Source organism: Ictalurus punctatus, chromosome 11 (genome assembly GCF_001660625.3).
Source record: "Ictalurus punctatus breed USDA103 chromosome 11, Coco_2.0, whole genome shotgun sequence".
NCBI classification, from domain to species: Eukaryota; Metazoa; Chordata; class Actinopteri; order Siluriformes; family Ictaluridae; genus Ictalurus; species Ictalurus punctatus.
Genome location: NC_030426.2, coordinates 15,825,933 through 15,846,370, shown reverse-complemented (window position 1 = coordinate 15,846,370; position 20,438 = coordinate 15,825,933). Strand labels below are relative to the sequence as shown.

The 20,438-nt window shown below is 38.4% G+C and overlaps 2 protein-coding genes and 1 long non-coding RNA gene across 10 annotated transcripts in view; 1 reads left to right on the top strand and 2 right to left on the bottom strand.

Annotated features, from left to right (window-relative positions):
* Window positions 1-1,048: 1,048 nt before the first annotated feature.
* On the bottom strand, window positions 1,049-6,075 carry LOC124628650 (uncharacterized). Its single transcript, XR_006983256.2, has 3 exons — window positions 4,917-6,075; window positions 2,472-4,726; window positions 1,049-1,630 (listed from the first exon to the last, which is right to left on the bottom strand). It is a non-coding gene; the product is annotated as an uncharacterized LOC124628650 (long non-coding RNA).
* Window positions 6,076-6,162: 87 nt separating this feature from the next.
* On the top strand, window positions 6,163-16,095 carry LOC108271869 (kynurenine--oxoglutarate transaminase 3). 7 transcript variants are annotated; one of them, XM_017479753.3, is made up of 14 exons: window positions 6,163-6,273; window positions 8,193-8,281; window positions 8,364-8,428; window positions 11,006-11,150; window positions 12,116-12,265; window positions 12,357-12,443; window positions 12,572-12,697; window positions 12,787-12,907; window positions 13,462-13,538; window positions 13,658-13,747; window positions 14,811-14,997; window positions 15,106-15,179; window positions 15,271-15,357; window positions 15,799-16,095. In XM_017479753.3, the coding sequence occupies exons 2-14, from the start codon at window positions 8,195-8,197 to the stop codon at window positions 15,853-15,855; spliced, it is 1,353 nt and encodes a 450-aa protein (XP_017335242.1). In that variant the 5' UTR covers window positions 6,163-6,273; window positions 8,193-8,194; the 3' UTR covers window positions 15,856-16,095. The 7 variants fall into 7 exon arrangements, with proteins under 7 accessions (XP_017335242.1, XP_017335240.1, XP_017335239.1 ...); XM_017479751.2 differs by lacking the exon at window positions 6,163-6,273 and adding an exon at window positions 6,299-6,527; XM_017479750.3 differs by lacking the exon at window positions 6,163-6,273 and adding an exon at window positions 6,523-6,590.
* Window positions 16,096-17,190: 1,095 nt separating this feature from the next.
* Window positions 17,191-20,438, bottom strand: part of pkn2b (protein kinase N2b) — a 50,861-nt gene continuing 47,613 nt past the window's right edge. For both annotated transcript variants that reach the window (XM_017479760.3, XM_017479759.3), the window contains one exon: window positions 17,191-18,729. In XM_017479760.3, the coding sequence (XP_017335249.1) occupies window positions 18,526-18,729 (204 nt within the window). In that variant the 3' untranslated portion in view covers window positions 17,191-18,525. The remainder of the gene's footprint in view (window positions 18,730-20,438) is intronic.

Genomic DNA, 20,438 nt, shown 5'->3' with positions numbered 1-20,438 from the left:
AGCTAATGGTAGTTCTTGTACGAACAATTGCCATTTATTTCAGCTTTTAAATATATTAAATCAACATATTCAAGTAGTGCTGCTGTTATAATGTAAATAACTAGTATTACCTGATATTAATTCAAAATTCAGCCATTCACATCACTGATTCACTAGCCACTGATTATGTGATTTAATTAATTATCACCCATTAGTAGAAAAAAAGTCTGTATTTACACAGGTACATTAAATGCTTTTTTAAATTACTATAGAAACAACTATAATAAGGCATGGATAAACTGCTATTTCATTACATGTTTATGCATTATATATATATATATATATATATATATATATATATATATATATATATATATATATATATATATATTTATTTATTTATTTACAGTACATATAGTATACACTCCACATGACCTCTGAAGGTGTGATATCTGGCCGCAAGGCTTTAGCAGATCCTTTATTATATATTAGTAGCAGATCCTTTAAGTCCTGTAAGTTGTGAGGTGGGGCCTCCGTGGATCAGACTTGTTTGTCCACCACATCCCACAGATGCTTAATAAGACTGACATCTGGGGAATTTGGCCAAGGCCAAGTGAACACCTTGAACACTTTGCCATGCTCCTCAAACCTTTCCGTATCATGAAGGGGTTTAAATGGTCTGCAACAATGTTTAGGTAGGTGATATATGTCAAAGTAACATGAACAGAATACAATATACATAAATCTATCAAGATCCCTTTGTTAGTACTGTCAGTAATAGTACAATCTAAAAAACACTGGGTTAAAAATGGCTTGGTAAATATAGGACAGAACACATTTTAGTCTATCAAGTTGGACCATCAACAAGTTGGGTTGTTAATTTTAACCCAGCAAATGGGTTGTTTTTCAACCCAAAATACGGTTTCATTTTTTACAAAAAAGCTGGGTTCAATTTATTTCATGAATGGGTTAATATTCTCAGGGTTATTTTTACCCTTTGAAAATGTCAAATATACCACATTATAAACAAATATGTCAACATGGTATCTCCTTTATTTATACACGAGAAGGTGTTCAGAAATACATTGCTAGAGCTGCTAAAGTAGTGTTTATATATATACTTTGGAGTAAATGACTCAAAAAGTCATATCTTTAAAATGAAAATGTCAGAGTTTGATCAAAGGAGACGTTTAAAACATCAAAAAAACAACAACGGAGTAACCAACTTACGATTCAGTGAGCATTACAAACAAGTTAGCTAATGCTAATGAAGATAGCAGTGCATTTAGTGTCATGTAAACTGGACTGTTATCCTACAGTTTTGCTTTTCTAGTGTACACTAACGGTTTTATGGATAAATATATTGCTACGAATCTTCACTCAAACATGCTGTGTTAAACATTTCCACAAATAACGCAGATGTGTTGTTTATACATTTTTCCCTACAATTATCCTAAAATGCAGTTTGTTTGCATGTTAAAATTTTACTAAAATACTCACAAAATAAACAAACAATTGCATGAAATTCAGGTGACATTTATTAAAACCATTTAAACATTTGTAAGATGTAAGAATTGGAGTTCATGCATCTTCTTACAAATCTCCCTGCCATCTGGGAAGACAAGAGTCCCGCTCCCATCCATTTGAAAAGCTGTAAAAGATCAAAAAGAGTGTCGGTTAGTTGCTAGCTACAAAATATAGACACATGCCTCTGAGCTTTAACTGAGAAATTGTGTTACAGAATCCCAAACTGTGTAATTTTGGAAATGTGACCTCCACTCTCCTAATGAACAAAATCGCACTGTAGACTCACCAGTAAAATCTAGCTGACTTGCTAATATTTATTTTCCAGACTTTAGCAACTCACCGCCAGTATTTTTTGTACAACCTAATTAAGTCAACCAACATTACAGAGATAGTGGAAAACATTACAACCTACTGTAACCCCATCCTCTCTTTTTGTCATGTTAACCCTGTGAAGAACTTTTGGCCTCGACATTACTGAGCTAGCCAAGTTCCGTTAGCCACTGACTGCCTACACCGGTTAACCGGCATTAACATTCACCAAATACATGAAGAAACATTAAAAAAGAAACTAACCCCTCCTCCTAATACTAATTACTACAGCTTGTCTTGTCCAAAACACTCGCTAAATGTAGTTAACATGAACCCACTCTCTGTATTACATCATGGTGAATATTTATAATGCTAAGTTATCGTTAACTTTCAAAAAGGTAATGGGAATGTCTAACTCTACGCCTCATACAAGATGCAGACCCAGAGAATTATAGAATAACCTCAGTCCATATTTCACAGCCAACATAAACACATGACACTAATAGTGTAACGTCAACACTGAAACTAAAGTTAATTATCACTCCCTGAGTTACTATTTTACAATGAATTTATGAGAGCTCCCTGATTAAATATCACAAACGTGGCCAGGCATTTTCAGCAGCATTAACGCCAAATAGTGATAAATGCTAACTTACCTGTGGTCGTTTGGTTTCCTCATCTCAAAAACCATTCACCTGAGGCGAAGTCAAACAGTCCGCACTGAGTTCATTTGACCCAAGGAGCTGGGCTGAGGCATCAGAGTCCGAGAGGGGTGCATTGGTTCAGCTGTCAGTGAAAATGACCCAGCTATTAACTCAACATTTGGGTTACACAAAACTATCCCAAAACTGAGAAAATAACCCAATTCAATGACCCAAAATGTTCAACCCAGCATTTTTTACAGTGTACTATTATAATCCATACTGTATCATTTGTTTTTACAAGATCTACTCATATTCATTTGTTTAGTCATCCAAATCCTTATAATTGTTAGGGTCACGGTGGATCTGTAGCCAATCCCAAAAGAATTAGTGATGCAGGAGTACATAGCCATAGCCAACATGGACATAGCGAGAACATGTGAAACTCCACACATACAGTATACACGATCTCAGGATTGAACAAGAAAACCAGGGAAAAATAACAGGAAATAAGCTTTCTCATGGATGTCCCATAACATTAAATGCTATAAAGCTTTGAAAAACATGATGTATCATTCATCAATAAATGAAAAAATTATAATTGTTGGCAAATTGCTGTGGTATATTTGGAATGAAACCCTTTGGGGCGGGCTGCTTTGTGAAAACAATCCATTTCCGGGTGATCTGAAACCATTTTGGGGATGGTGTCACGTCCTGGGCATGGATTATTTTCCTGTAACAACACTAGCCATCATGTTTTATTCCATGTGTATCTCAAGCAAAAATGCACATTATGTTTACAAGTGAAATGTGTATCTGATTCGATTTTTCTTTTCTTGTTTTTCATTTAATCTTGGAAAGACTTTCTCAGGCTTCTGAATACTGAAGCTGGGGTTACTCTTCATAAACCCTTCAGAGCAATAATAGTCTGCTTTTTATTCTACTGTGGAAAAACATTTAATGGCCTTGGCAACTTCAAATGGTCTGTATTTTGGTTTCCTCATGGGAAACCAGCTTTTGGCAAGCCTTTTCATGAGATCAGTTAATTATCTCAACCTCAGTGAAGAATGGAAGGCTTTTTTTTCTTTTTTTTTTAAACAAAAATCTTAGGTAAAGGATTTTCCCTGTATTTTCCTGCTCTTTATGCCTACTGCTCCAATCGTTTTTTCCTCATTCACATGATTTACTTTTGCTATGATTAATATACCAATACATATAATAAATATGTTCACAGAAAATAACATTTCTAAAGGCTAGATCTAGCAGGGCAGAAATTCGGCTATGGAGATTGCATGGCTATGTGCTTGATTTTATACACTATTGTTAGCAATGAGTGTGGCTGAAACACCCGAACTCATTCATTAGGAGGGGTGTCCACATACACATCTGGCCATATAGTGTAGTGTAAAAATGTAGACTAGTAAATACTGTGGGCTATTTCAGCATGATCCCCCCCCCAAGTTTATCTGATACATGTAATTTAATGAATGCACAAAATAATGGGAAAAAAGTCTTAAAAAGGCTTGGGTGGAGCGTCGGGGGTGGATCCAACCACAACACCTCCCTAAATCCCACCCTGAGTTTAATGATGCTGTCTTCACGTGATATCGAAATGATCGAAATACGAGTTTCACACTAGGAAGTTGCACATGAATGACTCCTCAAGTCGTAATTACGACTGGGAAACTCAGAGATAATTTTGATACCCGAGTTTCCGAGATGGAAGGAGAGTACAGTTTCTGTACTGAATGAAAGGCTTTGTTCTTTTTTCTAAAGGCAGCTAATTGTTAGTACTTGTCGTTTTGGTCATATTCATTTATGTATATTGGCAAGCATTCAATGCATGTTGTACATTTTTACACCTGTGAAAATAGCTTGTATTTGACCAAAATTCCATTATCGTCAGCAAGCTAGCTAATGGCGTAATACGTGTTATGGTGTCAAATTAAAAGTAAAAAAAAAAAAAGAGAATGAAACAAGAAATATGTATGAATGAACTTGGTGTCCTCCAGGGGTGCTTCACAATACTCAAATTGACGCTTCCTCGTTTCCTCACTCCTCTGTCCTCCAGCCCGTGACCCGGAAATTGATCACAGTCAACCATCTTGAAGGACATCTCAATTCTCTAACTGCACCGTGAGAGGGCGAGGAACGAGGCGTGAGGAAGCTTCCAGAGGAGCTAGGGGCAAGGATACACAGGTGTATCCTATGCAGAAGTGCTTCTTGTCGAAAAACCTCACGCATGTATAAATTCCCCTCCTCCTTTACGTCTGCAACAATCTCAAACAAAAGGTCCTTTGATGATGTGATGGAATTTTGTGTGAAATATAATTAAATAATAATATGCTTACAATGAGTATTGTAATTAATTTATCCTTGCATGTTTGGATATACAAAAGCTGCAATAAATTATGTATTGTTTATTAATTCATCGCGGAATAACTCAGACATTTCACATACTATCAGTGCATTTAGCCGAGCTCCAACAACATAACAGCAGATCCCTGAAGCACAGTGAGGTCATTCAGCTGAGCCCAGTCATCATTAAGTGACGTCGCTTTGAAGTGATGCTCGAGAGAGTGAAGATATTCCATTTGACTTGCTCCAATTCCTCTCTCCTCAGATCTCATCCTTGCATCCTTCCCACACATCCTAAGTGGGTGGAGCTGAGATGCAAGGACAGGAAAAGAGGATGCACAAATAAGAAATGAGAAGCAACCCATTCGACTTGTGTTGATTCCTCTCCCCAGATCTCATCCTTGCATCCTTCCTTCGCATTTTAAGGGGGTGGAGCTGAGATGCAAGGAAAGGAAGTGAGGATGCACAAATAAGAAATGAGAAGCACCCAAAGTTCCATGTTCTCTCAGACAACAAAGCATGTGAACACAACATATTCAGTTTGTTTACAGCTGCGTCATTGAGGAATATTCAGGATAAACCGGATACTGTAGATGATAAATTCATAAAGTTTGGATTCTGCCCACCTCCTGCAAAACACCCCTGGATTAATCTCTGTGAGGATATTTATTCCTACCCGATTTTTACGACTGTTTTCAATACTGCTTTCAAGGCTGAAAAACTTGTTTCAGTTTATTCGTAATCTATTTTCGTATGCGAATCCCAGCTGAGCCTGCAATAGACGCAACTGTCTCATCTTTAGCTAGCTAGTTATTTAGATAATTGCATAAAAACGCTAAAAAGGAAATGAAAAAGATTACACTGGTCACCATGGTTACTGCCATAGATGAACTTTGAGAAAATTAGCTATTTTAGCTGGTGCTACCAGGACGTGTAGTTTTTCAGTTTACTGCATGTAACACTATCAATTCCTCAAGAATTGATGACTTAAAACACAGACACTGCTTACAAATCGACGTCATCGTGGTGCGTCCAAAATCGCATACTATGACATTCGTACTAATCTGTGTGTGTTATGAACACAATCCCGGCCAAATACATACTACATCGGCCATGTTAGCATTGTCATGTGACCTTCGACGTCACCATAAACACAACAATCTTAAACAAGTTAACAATTTATTCTGGTATTATTAAACAAGTCCAGTTTAACCAAGGTTTAATACTTAAAAAGAGCCGACGCTATCTTCCGCGTTTTTTTTGTTGTTATTGTTTTTTTTCTGGAGCTCGTCCGCACCAGTCCAGTTGCATCATGGGATTGTTTGACTCGCGTAGTGTGCATCAGCTTCATACTGCAAAATCTCACCGGAAGCAGTACGCCATCCGGGTATTTCTCGCCTACTGAGAATTCGGACATACTACCTCTCTAGTGTACTGCTTTTCGTCTACTATATAGTAGGTAAGTATACGGTTTCCAACGCAGCCATAATGCTGAATAAATAATCATAAAAAAGACAAAAATGCCTACAAAAAATGTTCGATCTTAAATCCTTTGTTTATGTGAATGAAGTACAGCGCACACCTTTTTATTATATTCAATTATATTTTATTAATATATTAAATCGACTGGGCATTTCAAACTGGGGCAAACTACGTCACGTGGAATCTGCGCTTGCGAAACATAAGGCAGCGTTTTCGTCAGAAAAGAGCTAGGTAAGTTTACTTCACTAATGCAATACGGAATTAGAAAGCCGCCGAGTTTTCCTCAATAAGTCTGTGAGTTGTTTGAAGATGCGAATGAAAAGGCGAACATTAGATTAGATGGTTTTAGATAAATATTCAGTAGTGCTGCAACAGACTTGTACATTCTTGAACTTTAATAAAGGTGATATTGTGTCAGTGAGTCGCTCGAAGTGCTGTGACAATTGAGCTGCTCAGTGAACATGTACCTTTTATTCAGTCATTTATGAGAAACATGATTAATTACTTAACACTGATTTGGATGTATTTATGTATTCTCTTGTATTTTAATTGGACCCAGAGTCTGTAATGAAGTTTTGATGATGATGAATCATGTGGTGATCAAAATCTCCCTATTTCATACAAATTGTCAGTATTTTTACTCTTAATATGGTACAATATTTGGACACACTGCACAGTGAGGTTTCATGAGCACATTCATTCGTTCATCTTCAGTAATCACTTTATCCTGGACGGGGTTGTGGTGGATCCAGAGACTATCCTGGGAACACTGGCTACGTTGGTATATCTCAACTCAGGTCATCATTAAACACTCATTCACACCGAGGGGTAATTTCTTGGGAAGTTGGTGGAAAGCAGGAAATCCACATAAATACTGTGAGAACATGCAGAACTCCACACAGACAGTAACCTGATCTCAGGAACCCTGGAGCTGTAAGGCAGCAATGCTACCCACTGTGCCACGCATATTTTCAAACATGGCTACAAAACGTCTTTAATGTTCACTATGTACAGATACAGGCTGTACTTTTAAACATACAAAATGTCTGTGAATTGTACAAGGTTAAGAGAACGTGCATGTTTTAGTAGATTAATTAAGCCCTCCAGTTCCCCTAAATCTGAGTTACTGTAAATGATAAACAATGAGCATTAACAGTAAGCCTGTAGATTATATCTGTCTCAGCTCCAGTAACATTGATTTAACTAATTTTCAGAAAACACTGCATAGTAGATGAGCTGCTTGTTCCCCAAAACTAACTATTACTTCTGATACTGGACATTTTCAGACCTGTAGATCTGTGCTTAAAATGTTAAATGTTGTATTTTCTCCTCGGCTCGGTTCGCTTTCACAAGGCAACATTTCAAAACGTACCAAAATGTGTGTATACAAGTCACACAAGAGTAAACTGTCCTCTCATTGGCCAGAGTGCGCCTGTTTAGGTTCTGCTCATAGCAGTCCTCTATCAAGATGGAAAGACAGCAGCTCCGTGTAGTTATTATAATTTATCAATTTGAGCAGGACTGTTGGGTTGGATTGCTTTCTCTCCAGAAGCAAACCGCTCCAGAGATCGTTTGTGAGCAGGCCGAGAACACCCCGTTCAGGTGGTTCGGGTGGTTTCGGACCAATCGTTTTGGTGTTTGTATATGTCTAAATGACCCTAACCAAGGGAGAAAATGCACCAGGTTCCAAAGCAAACGTTCCAAACGAGCCAGGTGTGGAAACACCCACTGTCTATCCTGAGGGTTAAACAAACTGAAACCGTGTCCAAATAGCAAACAAAGTTCAGCTACAACACTGTCAGCAGAATGAATGTAAATACCTTTGTAGTTTTCATACTTTAGGAAGTTTTTAGGTGAGAAAATACTTATGTTAATTTTCTGCTCCTGTTTTTGCAGACATGATTATCAGATGCACACTACGCAGCTTCAAATCTGTTTATAGTTTAATAAGTACCACTCCAGTGAAGAAGTTCTCCTCCACACAAGTAAGCATAACCTCCTTTCATTTACAATTATTTAGTATCTCTTTCAAATTCTTGAATTTGCTGAATTTGTGCTTTCTTTTAGTACAGTATGGCATCTGCTAAACACAAGAACGCAAAAAGGATAGAAGGACTAGACAAAAACGTATGGTGAGATTAACGGGCACATTTGAAGTATATGACATACAGTAGGTTTGGAAAGTATTGAGACCCCCTCAGTTTTTGCACCTTTTATTATGTTATATATTGAATTTGAAGTCACCTTGAAAGGTAAGCCTTTCCTCCCAGTCTGAGGTCATGTGCACTCTGGAGCAGGTTTTCTTTCAGGGCATCTCAGTATTTGGCTGCATTCATCCTTCCCTGAATTCTGACCAGTCTCCCCATCCCTGCAGCTCAGAAGCACCCACATAGAATGATGCTGCCACTATCATGCTTCACCATAGAGGTAGTATTAGCCAGTTGAAGAGCAGTACCTGGTTTTCACCAGACATAGCACTTTGGGTTAAGGCCAAAGATTTAAGATTTTTTTTTTCTCTCTCTCAAGCTCTCCTTTAAGTCCCATTAAGTACCTTCCACTCAGGAATGCCTTCTGTCTGGCCACTCGAACATAAAACCCTGATTGATAGAGTATTTCTAAGATGATTGTCCTTCTCATATTTCTGTAGGTGACTTCTGAAGCTCTGTTAGAGTGGCCATTGGCTTATTGGTCACATCCCTAACCAAGGCCCAACGAGCCCGGTTACTGAGTTTGGCTTGATTGCGAGTTCTAGGAAGAGGTGGAGTGATTGAGCCTGTGCTCCTGGGAACACTCAAAGCTTCAGAATTGGTTTCATACCATTGCCCAGATCTATGTCTCGATACAATTTGATCGTGGCTGCTTTGTCATCGTGGATTATTGTGTGCAGCTTAATGGCTGAAAAGTCAATTGAATCCATTTAAATTTAAATCTATAACACAATTATGTGTGCAAAAACTGAAGGGTTCTGAATGCTTTCTGAATCCACTGTATACAGTGCATCCGGAAAGTATTCACAGCACTTCACTTTTCCCACATTTTGTTATGTTACAGCCGTATTCCAAAATGGATTAAATTAATTATTTTCCTCAAAATTCTACAAACAATACCCCATAATGACAACATGAAAGAAGTTGGTTGAAATCTTTGCAAATTTATTAAAAAATAAAAAACAACAACAACAAAAAAGCACATTTACCTAAGTATTCACAGCCTTTGTTCAATACTTTGTTGAAACACCTTTGGCACAATTACAACCTCAAGTCTTTTTGAGTATGATGCTACAAGCTTGGCACACCTATTTTTGGGCAGTTTCTCCCATTCTTCTTTGCAGGACCTCTCAAGCTCAATCAGGTTGGATGGGGAGTGTCGGTGCACAGCCATTTTCAGATCTCTCCAGAGATGTTCAAACGGGTTCAAGTCTGGGCTCTGGCTGGGCCACTCAAAGACATTCAGAGTTGTCCTGTAGCCACTCCTTTGTTATCTTGGCTGTGTGCTTAGGGTCATTGTCCTGTTGGAAGAGGAACCTTCGCCCCAGTCTGAGGTCCAGAGTGCTCTGGAGAAGGTTTTCATCAAGGATGTCTCTGGGATGGTATTGGCCAGGTGATGAGTGGTTCCTGGTTTCCTCCAGACATGGCACTTGCCATTCAGGCCAAAAAGTTCAATCTTTGTTCAATCTTTGGTCTGAGAGTCCTTCAGGTGCCTTTTGGCAAACTCCAGACAGGCTGTCATGTGCCTTTTACTGAGGAGTGGCTTCCATATGGCCACTCTACCATTCAGGCCTGACTAAATGGAGTTTTGCAGAGATGGTTGTTCTTATGGAAGGTTCTCCTCGCTCCAGAGAGACACGCTGGAGCTCTGTCAAAGTGACCATTGGGTTTTTGGTCACCTCCCCAACTAAGGCCCTTCTCCCCCGATCGCTCAGTTTGGCCGGGCGGCCAGCTCTAGGAAGAGTCCTGCTGGTTCCAGACTTGTTCCATTTACCGATGATGGAGGCCACTGTGCTCATTGGGACCTTCAATGTTGCAGAAATGTTTCTGTACCCTTCCCCAGATCTGTGCCTTGATACAATGCTGTCTTGGAGGTCTACAGATAATTCCTTGGACTTCATGGCTTGGATGATGGAGGCCACTGTGCTCATTGGGACCTTCAATGTTGCAGAAATGTTTCTGTACCCTTCCCCAGATCTGTGCCTTGATACAATGCTGTCTTGGAGGTCTACAGATAATTCCTTGGACTTCATGGCTTGGTTTGTGCTCTGACATGCATTGTTAACTGTGGGACATTATATAGACAGGTGTGTGCCTTTCCAAATCATGTCCAATCAACTGAATTTACCACAGGTGGACTCCAATCGAGTTGTAGAAACATCTCAAGGATGGTCAGTGGAAACAGGATGCACCTGAGCTCAATTTTGAGTGTCATGCCAAAGGCTGTGAATACTTATGTACATGTGCTTTATTGTTTTTTTTATTTTTAATAAATTTGCAAAGATTTCAGACAAACTTCTTTCATGTTGTCATTATAGGGTATTGTTTGTAGAATTTTGAGAAAAATAATAAATTTAATCCATTTTGGAATAAGGCTGTAACATAACAAAATGTGGGAAAAGTGAAGCGCTGTGAATAGTTTCCGGATGCACTGTATGTTACGTTCCCTGAATTATAGTGATCTCTGCTGCTTTCATGGCTTCTATTTCTGTGGCATTACAGGGTTGCCTTCACATCTGTAGCAGCAGATCCCTCCATCGTGAATCTTGGTCAGGGTTTCCCAGACATTCCCCCTCCATCTTACGTGAAAAATGGTCTTGCGCAAGCTGCAATGGTGGACCGGCTCAACCAGTACACACGGGGCTTTGTATGACACTCATGATCAATCTTTTCCAGCTCTTGTCATGTCTTTTCAAGTGCACAGTGAATTCTCTCACTTTATTTACAAGTGCAGGGGCTGCATTGTTCACATACTATCCTATGTACCTAATGTATATTTGGAAGATTAAAAGTAGCATCCACTATAGGGCAAACATATATACTAACGGACTGTCCTGCTCTTAACAGTACCAGACACTGCTTTTACTCAGACAATACGTATTCAAAAGTCTTCCAAAATGTCGCAGCAGGAGAAATCCTGGCGTTTTTATCAAATATTCAAGTGAAGGACCTCATGTAGATGCTGTTGTTGACTCTGCTGAAATGTAAGATTTTATTGTTGTAATTCTCTAAGAATGACTGGAATGCCTTTCTTTACCTACCTTGATCTTGCCATGAAAATAGCCACTGATGCTGGCATGGCATTAAAAGAACAATAAATAAATAAATCCACTAGATGGCACACCAGAGCTAAAACCTCAGTCTGTCATATTTCTATGTAAACCTGTAAAATGTTCAGTGAGTTTCCATATTTGTCTCTGTGCAGCAACTTAGAGATTTTAAACCCATGGATGAGTTCTGTTTCAAATAGGAACCTATGAGATTTATTTATATAAAAAATAAAAATTGTAAAAAAAAATCTAATTTTCAGTATAATTTTTAAAATTAAATTAGTTATTTTTGTAGACATTAAATAAGTTATCATTTTAAAAAAAAGTGAAAAAAAAAATGCAACACTAGTGCCACTAATATATATCTCTCCCGTTGAAGTGTCTTTGAGAATCATGATATACTTTTGTCATATTGCTCTCCCTAGTGCTGAATGAAGACAGGATATGTGTGGAAAGCATGTGTATGTGTAGTTCTATTCATGTCTAAACCTTGCCATAATCATACTGTGTGTGTATGTACTGTATGCTTTCTGAACAGGATGAATACTGTCATTTTTAACAGGGTCACCCAACTCTGGTAAAAGCCCTGTCTAAGGTGTACAGTAAGGTGCATAACCGTCAAATTGACCCTTTCAAAGAGATCCTGGTGACTGTGGGAGGTTACGGCTCTTTATTCAGTATGTTTCAGGCCCTTGTGGAAGAGGGAGACGAGGTAAAGCAGCGCAACAGTTTTGCAATTCATCAACAGATCCGCTGCTCCCTCTTGTGGAGTAACTGTGCTCTTTATTCTTGTCCTGGTTCAGGTTATAATAATTGAACCCTTCTATGACTGCTATGTTCCTATGGTTAAGATGACAGGAGCCAGACCGGTTTTAATACCACTTCGCCTTGTGAGTTTCCCTTGAACTGTTTTTCAGGTCATGTATTTTATAAAAAATGTTTAAATAACAACCCTTATAACATTTATAATAACATTTTAATAACATTAGAATAACATTTTATTCATTATATCTTGTAGAAATCCAGTAAGAAGGCAGACATCAGCAGTGCAGACTGGGTTCTGGATCAGGACGAACTTGCCAGTAAATTTAATTCCAAAACAAAAGCCATCATTATTAACAATCCTAATAACCCCATCGGGAAGGTGAGGCTAATTCCTCAACGAGAAGTTCATTTGAAACACTGGAACACATTTCCTGTTTTTGCTCATGGCTATTTTGTGTTGATAAACAGGTGTTCAGCAGGAGCGAGCTGCAGGCTATCGCAGATCTCTGCATCAAGCACGACACATTGTGCTTCAGCGATGAGGTGTATGAATGGATCATATACAAGGGGCATGAGCATGTGAGGATAGGTACGGCAGTGTGTCTGTAAAACTTTCACAGTGCACTTATGTGGAATTCAGCTGTAGCGCTGTGTCCGTTCTGCACTGCTCGTCACCTGATCAATAGTAAACATGGAGAAAACGATCAAATGTGCACTGCAGGGAGTTCAGTATGTGATGTATCTCTCTTTCCAAGACAATACAATGTGTATAACAGGTGAGTAGCAATCCCATGAATGATGGATGCAGCGAAAGCAGAAGACAATTAAATAGTAATAATACACTAATAAATATCTTTATATACTGGTTTTAAGGCGAGAGAGGCCACATCTCATTCATTAGGATGGAATAACGCTGAATAATACGTAAGGAATACAAGGTTATAGGAAAATAATCAACAATGCAATGTTCACACCACAGCCGTGATTATTTTCCTATTATGGAATGCCCCAAAATGTTTTATTCCTTGTATATAGATCAGATTCTGACACACTTGGACAAGCTGTTTTGATAAAATGTGCCAAATGAATAAATGCGAATGTGAATTGGGAGTTGTAATCATTATGCCATATTTCCGAGTATAGCGACTCTTCCTGGCATGTGGGACCGAACCATTACCATTGGTAGTGCGGGAAAAACATTCAGTGTGACCGGTTGGAAGGTAATTAGCAGAGATCTAATTTAACTTTTTAAATTTTATTTTATATAAAAGTCATTTAAAAAAAAAAAAAAAAAAAAAAGCCTTTCATCATTTACATGTTTGTTCCTTTCTTTTCCCAGCTGGGTTGGTCCATAGGACCTGAGCACTTGGTCAAACACCTCCAAACTGTCATGCAGAACACACTGTACACCTGTGCAACACCACTACAGGCACGTATTACACCGTGTACAGGATGCAGTGAAGGGACGCGTGGGTTGTAACTGTTTACGTCTATTTGTAATACGCCCCTTGGTTAGGGCTTTTGCAGTAAGTGCACTACTCCAGCAACCTTACGCCATTGCTCTATTGAACCTCGGAGCCACACTGGCAGAAATGAGCATCATCAAGGAATTAATCAGACAAACAATAGTAACTTAGAAGTGTGTTACAGTTTCAAGATTAAACAGTGCTGTGTGGTTACATCTGAATAAGGATCCCTGGCCTGACAGGGAGTTTATGCTCAGGAGCTGTATTGAGGCAAAAGAAACTCTTTAAAAATCGGTGTTTATCGTAGTTTCACAACTCCCACTTTTGTTTGTCTTAGAATAATTGAGAAATTCTGACTTCTTTTGTTACTAAACATGCTGATGACCAAAAAGCTTGATTCTGGTTTTGTCTGACCAAAACACACAATTCCAGTTTTACTTCTAGTACTTGAAGTTTAGCCCCTATATATCTATTATTATTATTATTATTATTATGATTATTATGATGATGATGATGATGATGATGCTTTGGTGCTGAAAGGCTGCCACTGTTGGGTTCTTGAACAAGACCCTTAAGCCTCTCTGCTCCAGGGACGCTGTATCATGGCTGTAGTATATGTGACACAAAATAAAAATAGTTCTGTTTTTTTTTCCCATGGTGAAAGTTGACAGAGATTTGCATCCCAAGGAAACAGGACAGTCAAAGGCAACAACTGAGTTTCTGAGGACTGAGAGTAAATTAAACATTCTTATGACTATGGCCCCAGTACTGTAGCTAAGCCTTAACACAGCAAAAATACAGCAGTGAACTACAGTGACAGGCAAATCATAAACTACACCTGCACCAGTGCTGTTTAGAGGCAGTACAGAAATGCCTGGTACATTAATTTATCTTAAAGCAGACAGAATTTAATAAGGTGTGATTTATTGTCTGGAAAATAACACATCTCACAAAAGCTCAGCAATACATTGTGGCTGTACCAAACATGACTGTATTTAACTGTTTTTCTTCTATGTTGGCTAATAGGAGGCAGTTGCACATGGACTTCTGCTGGACTGTGAACGAATGGGGCAGCCTGACTGCTATTTCTCTTCCCTAGCTGAAGAGTTGGAGGGAAAGAGAGACCATCTTGCAGCCATTTTGAAGCAGGCAGGGATGTGTCCTGTAGTACCTGAAGGAGGTTACTTTATGCTCGCCGATGTCACAGCTCTCGGTAAGCAAATGTTTTGTTGGAATAATTAATCTAATCTGAGAAACAGTTTAATTTTTTTTTTTTAACACGACAGACTTCCTTAAAATCTTGTATTCCTCTCCTGGGTAGATCAGGATGTTTCAGACGTGGAAGGTGATGAGCCGTATGACTACAAGTTTGTCAAGTGGATGATAAAGGAGAAAGTATGACACATTTTTCATTTTTAGCAGAAATCTCCACACTTAAAAGTACATGATATTGATACAGGGTTATTCTTAAATACATCTGGTGTAGAAATTGGCAGCCATTCCTGTAACAGCGTTCTGCGGGGACGAATCCAAGAAGCAGTTTGAGAAATACATCCGGCTGTGTTTCATTAAGGTAAGGAAGAATATAGTAAAGCAATACACTGGCTATAAATGAGTAAAATTTTACTCTTACCCCAAATTTAGTTGTGTTTAGTGTCTTTAGTTTTATACTGGAGCTACAAGGCTAAGTAGTGGATGTTTGTAGCTACTAGTTTAGCATTGTGCAAAGTGCCTCTAAATTACATCAAAGATCATTAGAATGAACACATTAATATAAAACTTGCAGCCAGAACTGTCAGAGTGGCACTGTTATCAAAAATTAATCAACACTTTCTAACCAATCAGAATCAAGCATTTAACAGCACTGTGGTTTACTAGATATTTAATAACACTGAGTATTTTTAAAGCGATGCACTGTCATCTAAGTCTAGATGAATAATACCAAATAGATAAACCCATGTAAAAATGGTCTCCACTGAGGATTTTTTTTCTTTTTTTTTTCTCTTTACTGCAGCAAGACAGTACACTGGATGCTGCTGAGGTTATTCTGAAGAACTGGAACAATGCTTGACAGATGTTACAGCAACACTGCATTAGCCTTCATATCTCAGCGCTGTAGGGGAGGGCCACATTCCCTTTGATGAACTTGTACAGTTGACTGGGTAGAGAAATGTTTTTAGTGCCACTGAAGTCAATTACAGACAATTACAACTGACCTTATGTTATGTGATTGTGGACTACCTTTTACTGTTTAAATGTTTGGTTTGAGTACTGAATACAATGTGATCTAATTAAAGGTTCTTCTATTGGACTGTTATATTAATTTCTTGGATTAAATGAGATACAATGTATGAATCACTTGTCTCAGATGGCATTCAGCAGGACTTGCTTGATGTTTGTGATTCTAGTTCATCTTAACTAAAATGTTCTGAAGCATAGGCAGGGATGGGTGAACACAGGACATTAAAAATCACATTTGTCAGTCTTGCCTCAGGCAAAAGGTAGAGTCAAATTAAAACCTTCTTTTTGTGGCTCTTTTTTGCCAGAGGGAGTATCCCTGCTGATACATCCCATTGGTGTAGAGTTCTTATTTACCTCACATTGCACATAGGAATCTATATACATTTGTGACAACTATGTAATCTCCATTTTGTTCAAAGTGTTCAGACTTTAGAAAATAAAAGTGTGATAAATTATTCTTTAAGTTTTCATTTGACTCACCCATTCTATATTTATGCACAGCTAGTCATGTTTCACATAGGTCACCACAGTCAAGGTTAGATTATCTGCAGATTTGGGCCAAGATGCATCGTGTCACCATCCAACATGAGTACTGCTAAAAAGGTCTCATTTACAAACATCACTGTGAAAGACCATGCAAAACAATTTCATGCAATTACAATTTAGCCAATTCAAGTAGTTTTCCACAAAAAAGCACATAAAAAAACCCACTAATTGCATCACAAATCTTGAAGAAAAAAAAAAAAAAAAGCCACAGCAAACTCAAGCATTTTTGGCCTTGACCATCACAAAAAAAAAAAAAGAAAAAAAAGGGAAATCCTCTATGGACTGTGCAACAAATTGCAAAAAGAAAGCTAAAATCTGTCACTTAGAGGGCCGCTAACAAACTGTGGGAATCTGTGAGCTCATGCACGTGGAAGAAGGCAGTTAGCACTTTGCTCAGAGTGTGTTATGTTGTTAACATTGCTGTTATTGTGCTTCCAGTGGTCCAGGTAATCAATCAAGCGACGGGTGCACAAACTAGAAATGCAGCCGCAAATAATCTCTCAATTAAGCCAATATGCTCAGTAAAAACATGGTTTATGGCACGGTCTCGGTCTGTTTATTTTGGGCATGCATTCCACTACAGCCCTTACCAAGAGGAAAAGACAGAGACCAGACACCATTGTGGGTACAGAGTGTATTTGAAAAAGGGTTGGTGATACACAGAGTGAAATCATTGGCAAGAGTCTATAAGAGCTTCTTCTGACAGAGGGGAAGAGTCTGTTGCATGTTAGCGGTCCATGGATTAGACACTTGTATCCAGGGATTTCATCTATGAGGAACGTCGGGCAATGCCCAAATGTCCACTTCCTGATTTTCAAAACAGGATTATTGCTTGGCACACAGAACAACAAACTGTGTGAAAACATCTTTGACCGAACGTCAGGAACGATCTGGAAGAGTCCCTATGATCATCATTTTAAAAACAGACTATTAAAAATACAGGCTGCTTTGGCAGGTCCATGTGCCAAAAATATACACTTTTGTGTTCTTTTTGATGAATATACATTTTTACATTCCATTTGTCAGGTTTATGATTGCTCTGTGATTTGAGCTGCCCTCTCCTTAATGATAACCATAAAATTCATATAGTTAAAAAACAAAACAAAAAAAAACACACACATATGCATACCATACAGCAGATCCAAGATGCTAATTTCCTAAAAATATAATATAAAACTATAAGTTACACTTTTTTCAGTAATGATACGAATACATATTTAAGTGGAAATTAAGTCTGAAAACCACCAAAGATGAAATTTTTTCATCTTTAAGTCAAGACTGAAGTTGGTCTGTTGGGTGGTCTTGGCCAAGGACTCCTCAGATTGCATAATGAACTGGTTTGGCGGTGTGTGCTGTGCTGGAGGTTTTCAGTACCTGATGCTGACTTTCTGGAAGTCCTCTATCTGTGATGAGTTTAAGGCACCATGGGGAGGAAGACACTAAATAAATATGCGGATTAAAAGATAAGTGTTGTAAAGTGGGGATTGTCCATGAGCTTCAAAAAACAAGTCTTTGTAGTGTTTCACTCGGTTAGACTTTGTGTTTTTTTTTCTTCTTTAGAAAATGAACGCATTATTAGCTTGGAACACAAGCTCTGTAGTGTTTTCTCTGAACAGCCAGCAAAAGAGGACTTCATTAAAGAAGAGAACTTGTAAATGTGGAGACTACTCATGAGAAATCCCAGTGCTCTTGACCACAAAAAAAGCGCCATGTTGGGTTACCGTGACTTTTCCAGCTGCATGGAAGACTTCAGTACTCTTTTTTTTTTTTTTTTTTTTTTTGGGGGGGGGGGGGGGGGGGGGGGGGCGCAAAAAACAAACAAACAAAAAAACACAGCTAAAAGCAGAGAGAGGGAAGTGGTCCTTACAGAGACGTTCTCTGGCGATGAGCCTCGTTTGTCCGTTTGCTTCACAGTATTGAGTGTGTGTGGGCTGTTGATGGTCAGCTGGAAAAGCTAACACCAGTCAGCAATGTAGTCGAAGTCTATGAAGAGCTCCTGCTCTGAGGCGGTCAGGATTCTGGGCTCACGTGGTGGGGTCAGGATCGGAACCTCTGAAGTGAACTCATCATCAAAGTTACTAACGTCCTCCCGTCCTTTAATGGTGGGGATGAACGGAGGCCGGGTCTTCTTAGCCAACAAGGCAGCCCAGTCCATGTTCTGATGGATGGATGGAGAGAGAGAGAGAGAGAGAGAGAGAGGTTAAAGAGAAAAACAAGAGAGAACTTGCATAAGAACAGAACTGGGGAAAAAAAAAAACACTCAGGCAGAGAAGAGATGATGGAGAGAAGACAGAAGAGCAGGACATAAACAGGAAGAAGAAAAAAAAACATGACAGATGAGAACAAAGAACAGAACTGGATAGATGGAGAGAGATCTAAGCCAGAGCTTAGACACAATAAAGGGAACACCAGAGAATAATAAAAGATGAAGAGATCAATAGAACAGCGATAGAGTGCAGACACATGAATGGAAACAAAGTTTATGGAGGTGTATACATGTGCAATATATCAGAAGCAGGCTTTCAGAGCAGCTATACAACAACTTGTAAAGTAACGGAGAGGTGGCGTGCCAAGTTTTCTTACAGGAAAACAGAAATTTGGATTAATAATCCATCAGACTGGTCTTTGATTAAGGCAGTGCAAAGTTGCCTCTCCTACAGAGCATAGGCAAGTGCCACGCCTTACTAAGCACGCATGCCTTGCAAATGGTCCCAAAAAATAAACAAACAAATACATAAATAAAATAACCCATCAGATTAAATTTGGTTGTTCAAATTCAGTTGTATGAAATGATACAAACGAGCTTTCAACTGATTCATGAAACCACCATAAACCATCAAAATGAGCAGTGAGTTACACTACCTGTCAAAGGTATAGACACACCCATTCTTTGTTTTTATTTTTCCACATTTACGTTGTGTGAAAAAATCCAAAATAATTTTGTATTTTAGTGTCTTCAAAAGTAGACATCCTTTTTGCCTAGAATTTACAGAAATGTATTCTTTTTAAAAAATATATTTTTTTGTAAATAAAATATTAGTTTTCTAATGAAAGAAATGGATATGTTGGCACAATTATATTTTTGTCTACAACAAGCATTTAATCATACACCTTCAGATCACTTTTTAAGATCAAGAGAAACATTTCAGTCAAATGTCTCCGAACTTTTGACGGGTAGTGTAAGTGGAACTCATGTATTAGCCAGTCTCTTATTTATATGCCATGCCTACAACATGCCTCAATTTACTTTCATATACATCCAGTTTTCATTCCCACACCCTAATGTATGCAGGGGTGATAATAGTGAATTCACACTCATTGAAAATGAAAGAAGGGGGGAAAAAAAGAGAAAGCAATGAAATTTCAGTGATGCTGAGGTACAACTGACTGAGATTCTTGTTACAGAGGCTTCAGCAAATAAAGACACACTTTTAGGTAGGCACAAGTGTGACAGTTTTCCAACCTGCAGGTAGTTGTTTGAACAGTGTCTAGGTTTGACTTATTTAATACTCATGGGTCAAATTAGTCTGAAGATCCTGCATCACATTTACAGATTACAGTAAAATGACTTCTATTTTAATCCAAATGTGTATGCAACTGTGATGTACATGATTTGATTTGTATTGCTTCTACTGCTCTACTTACTATACTATATCACAGCATATACTCTGCTATAATTATTGATGATATTAAGTAACTAAGTGTTAATTAACTAAATCATTTTCAGGTTGTTAAAACCCTGGTTGTTTTTTTAGTAGCTGTAATACATTAACAAAATGATTCAAAAGTGTACAGATCATACATGACCGAGCATTCATCTGGTGTATCTAGGATTGTGTGTGTTCAATATCAGGTGAAGGAATTGAA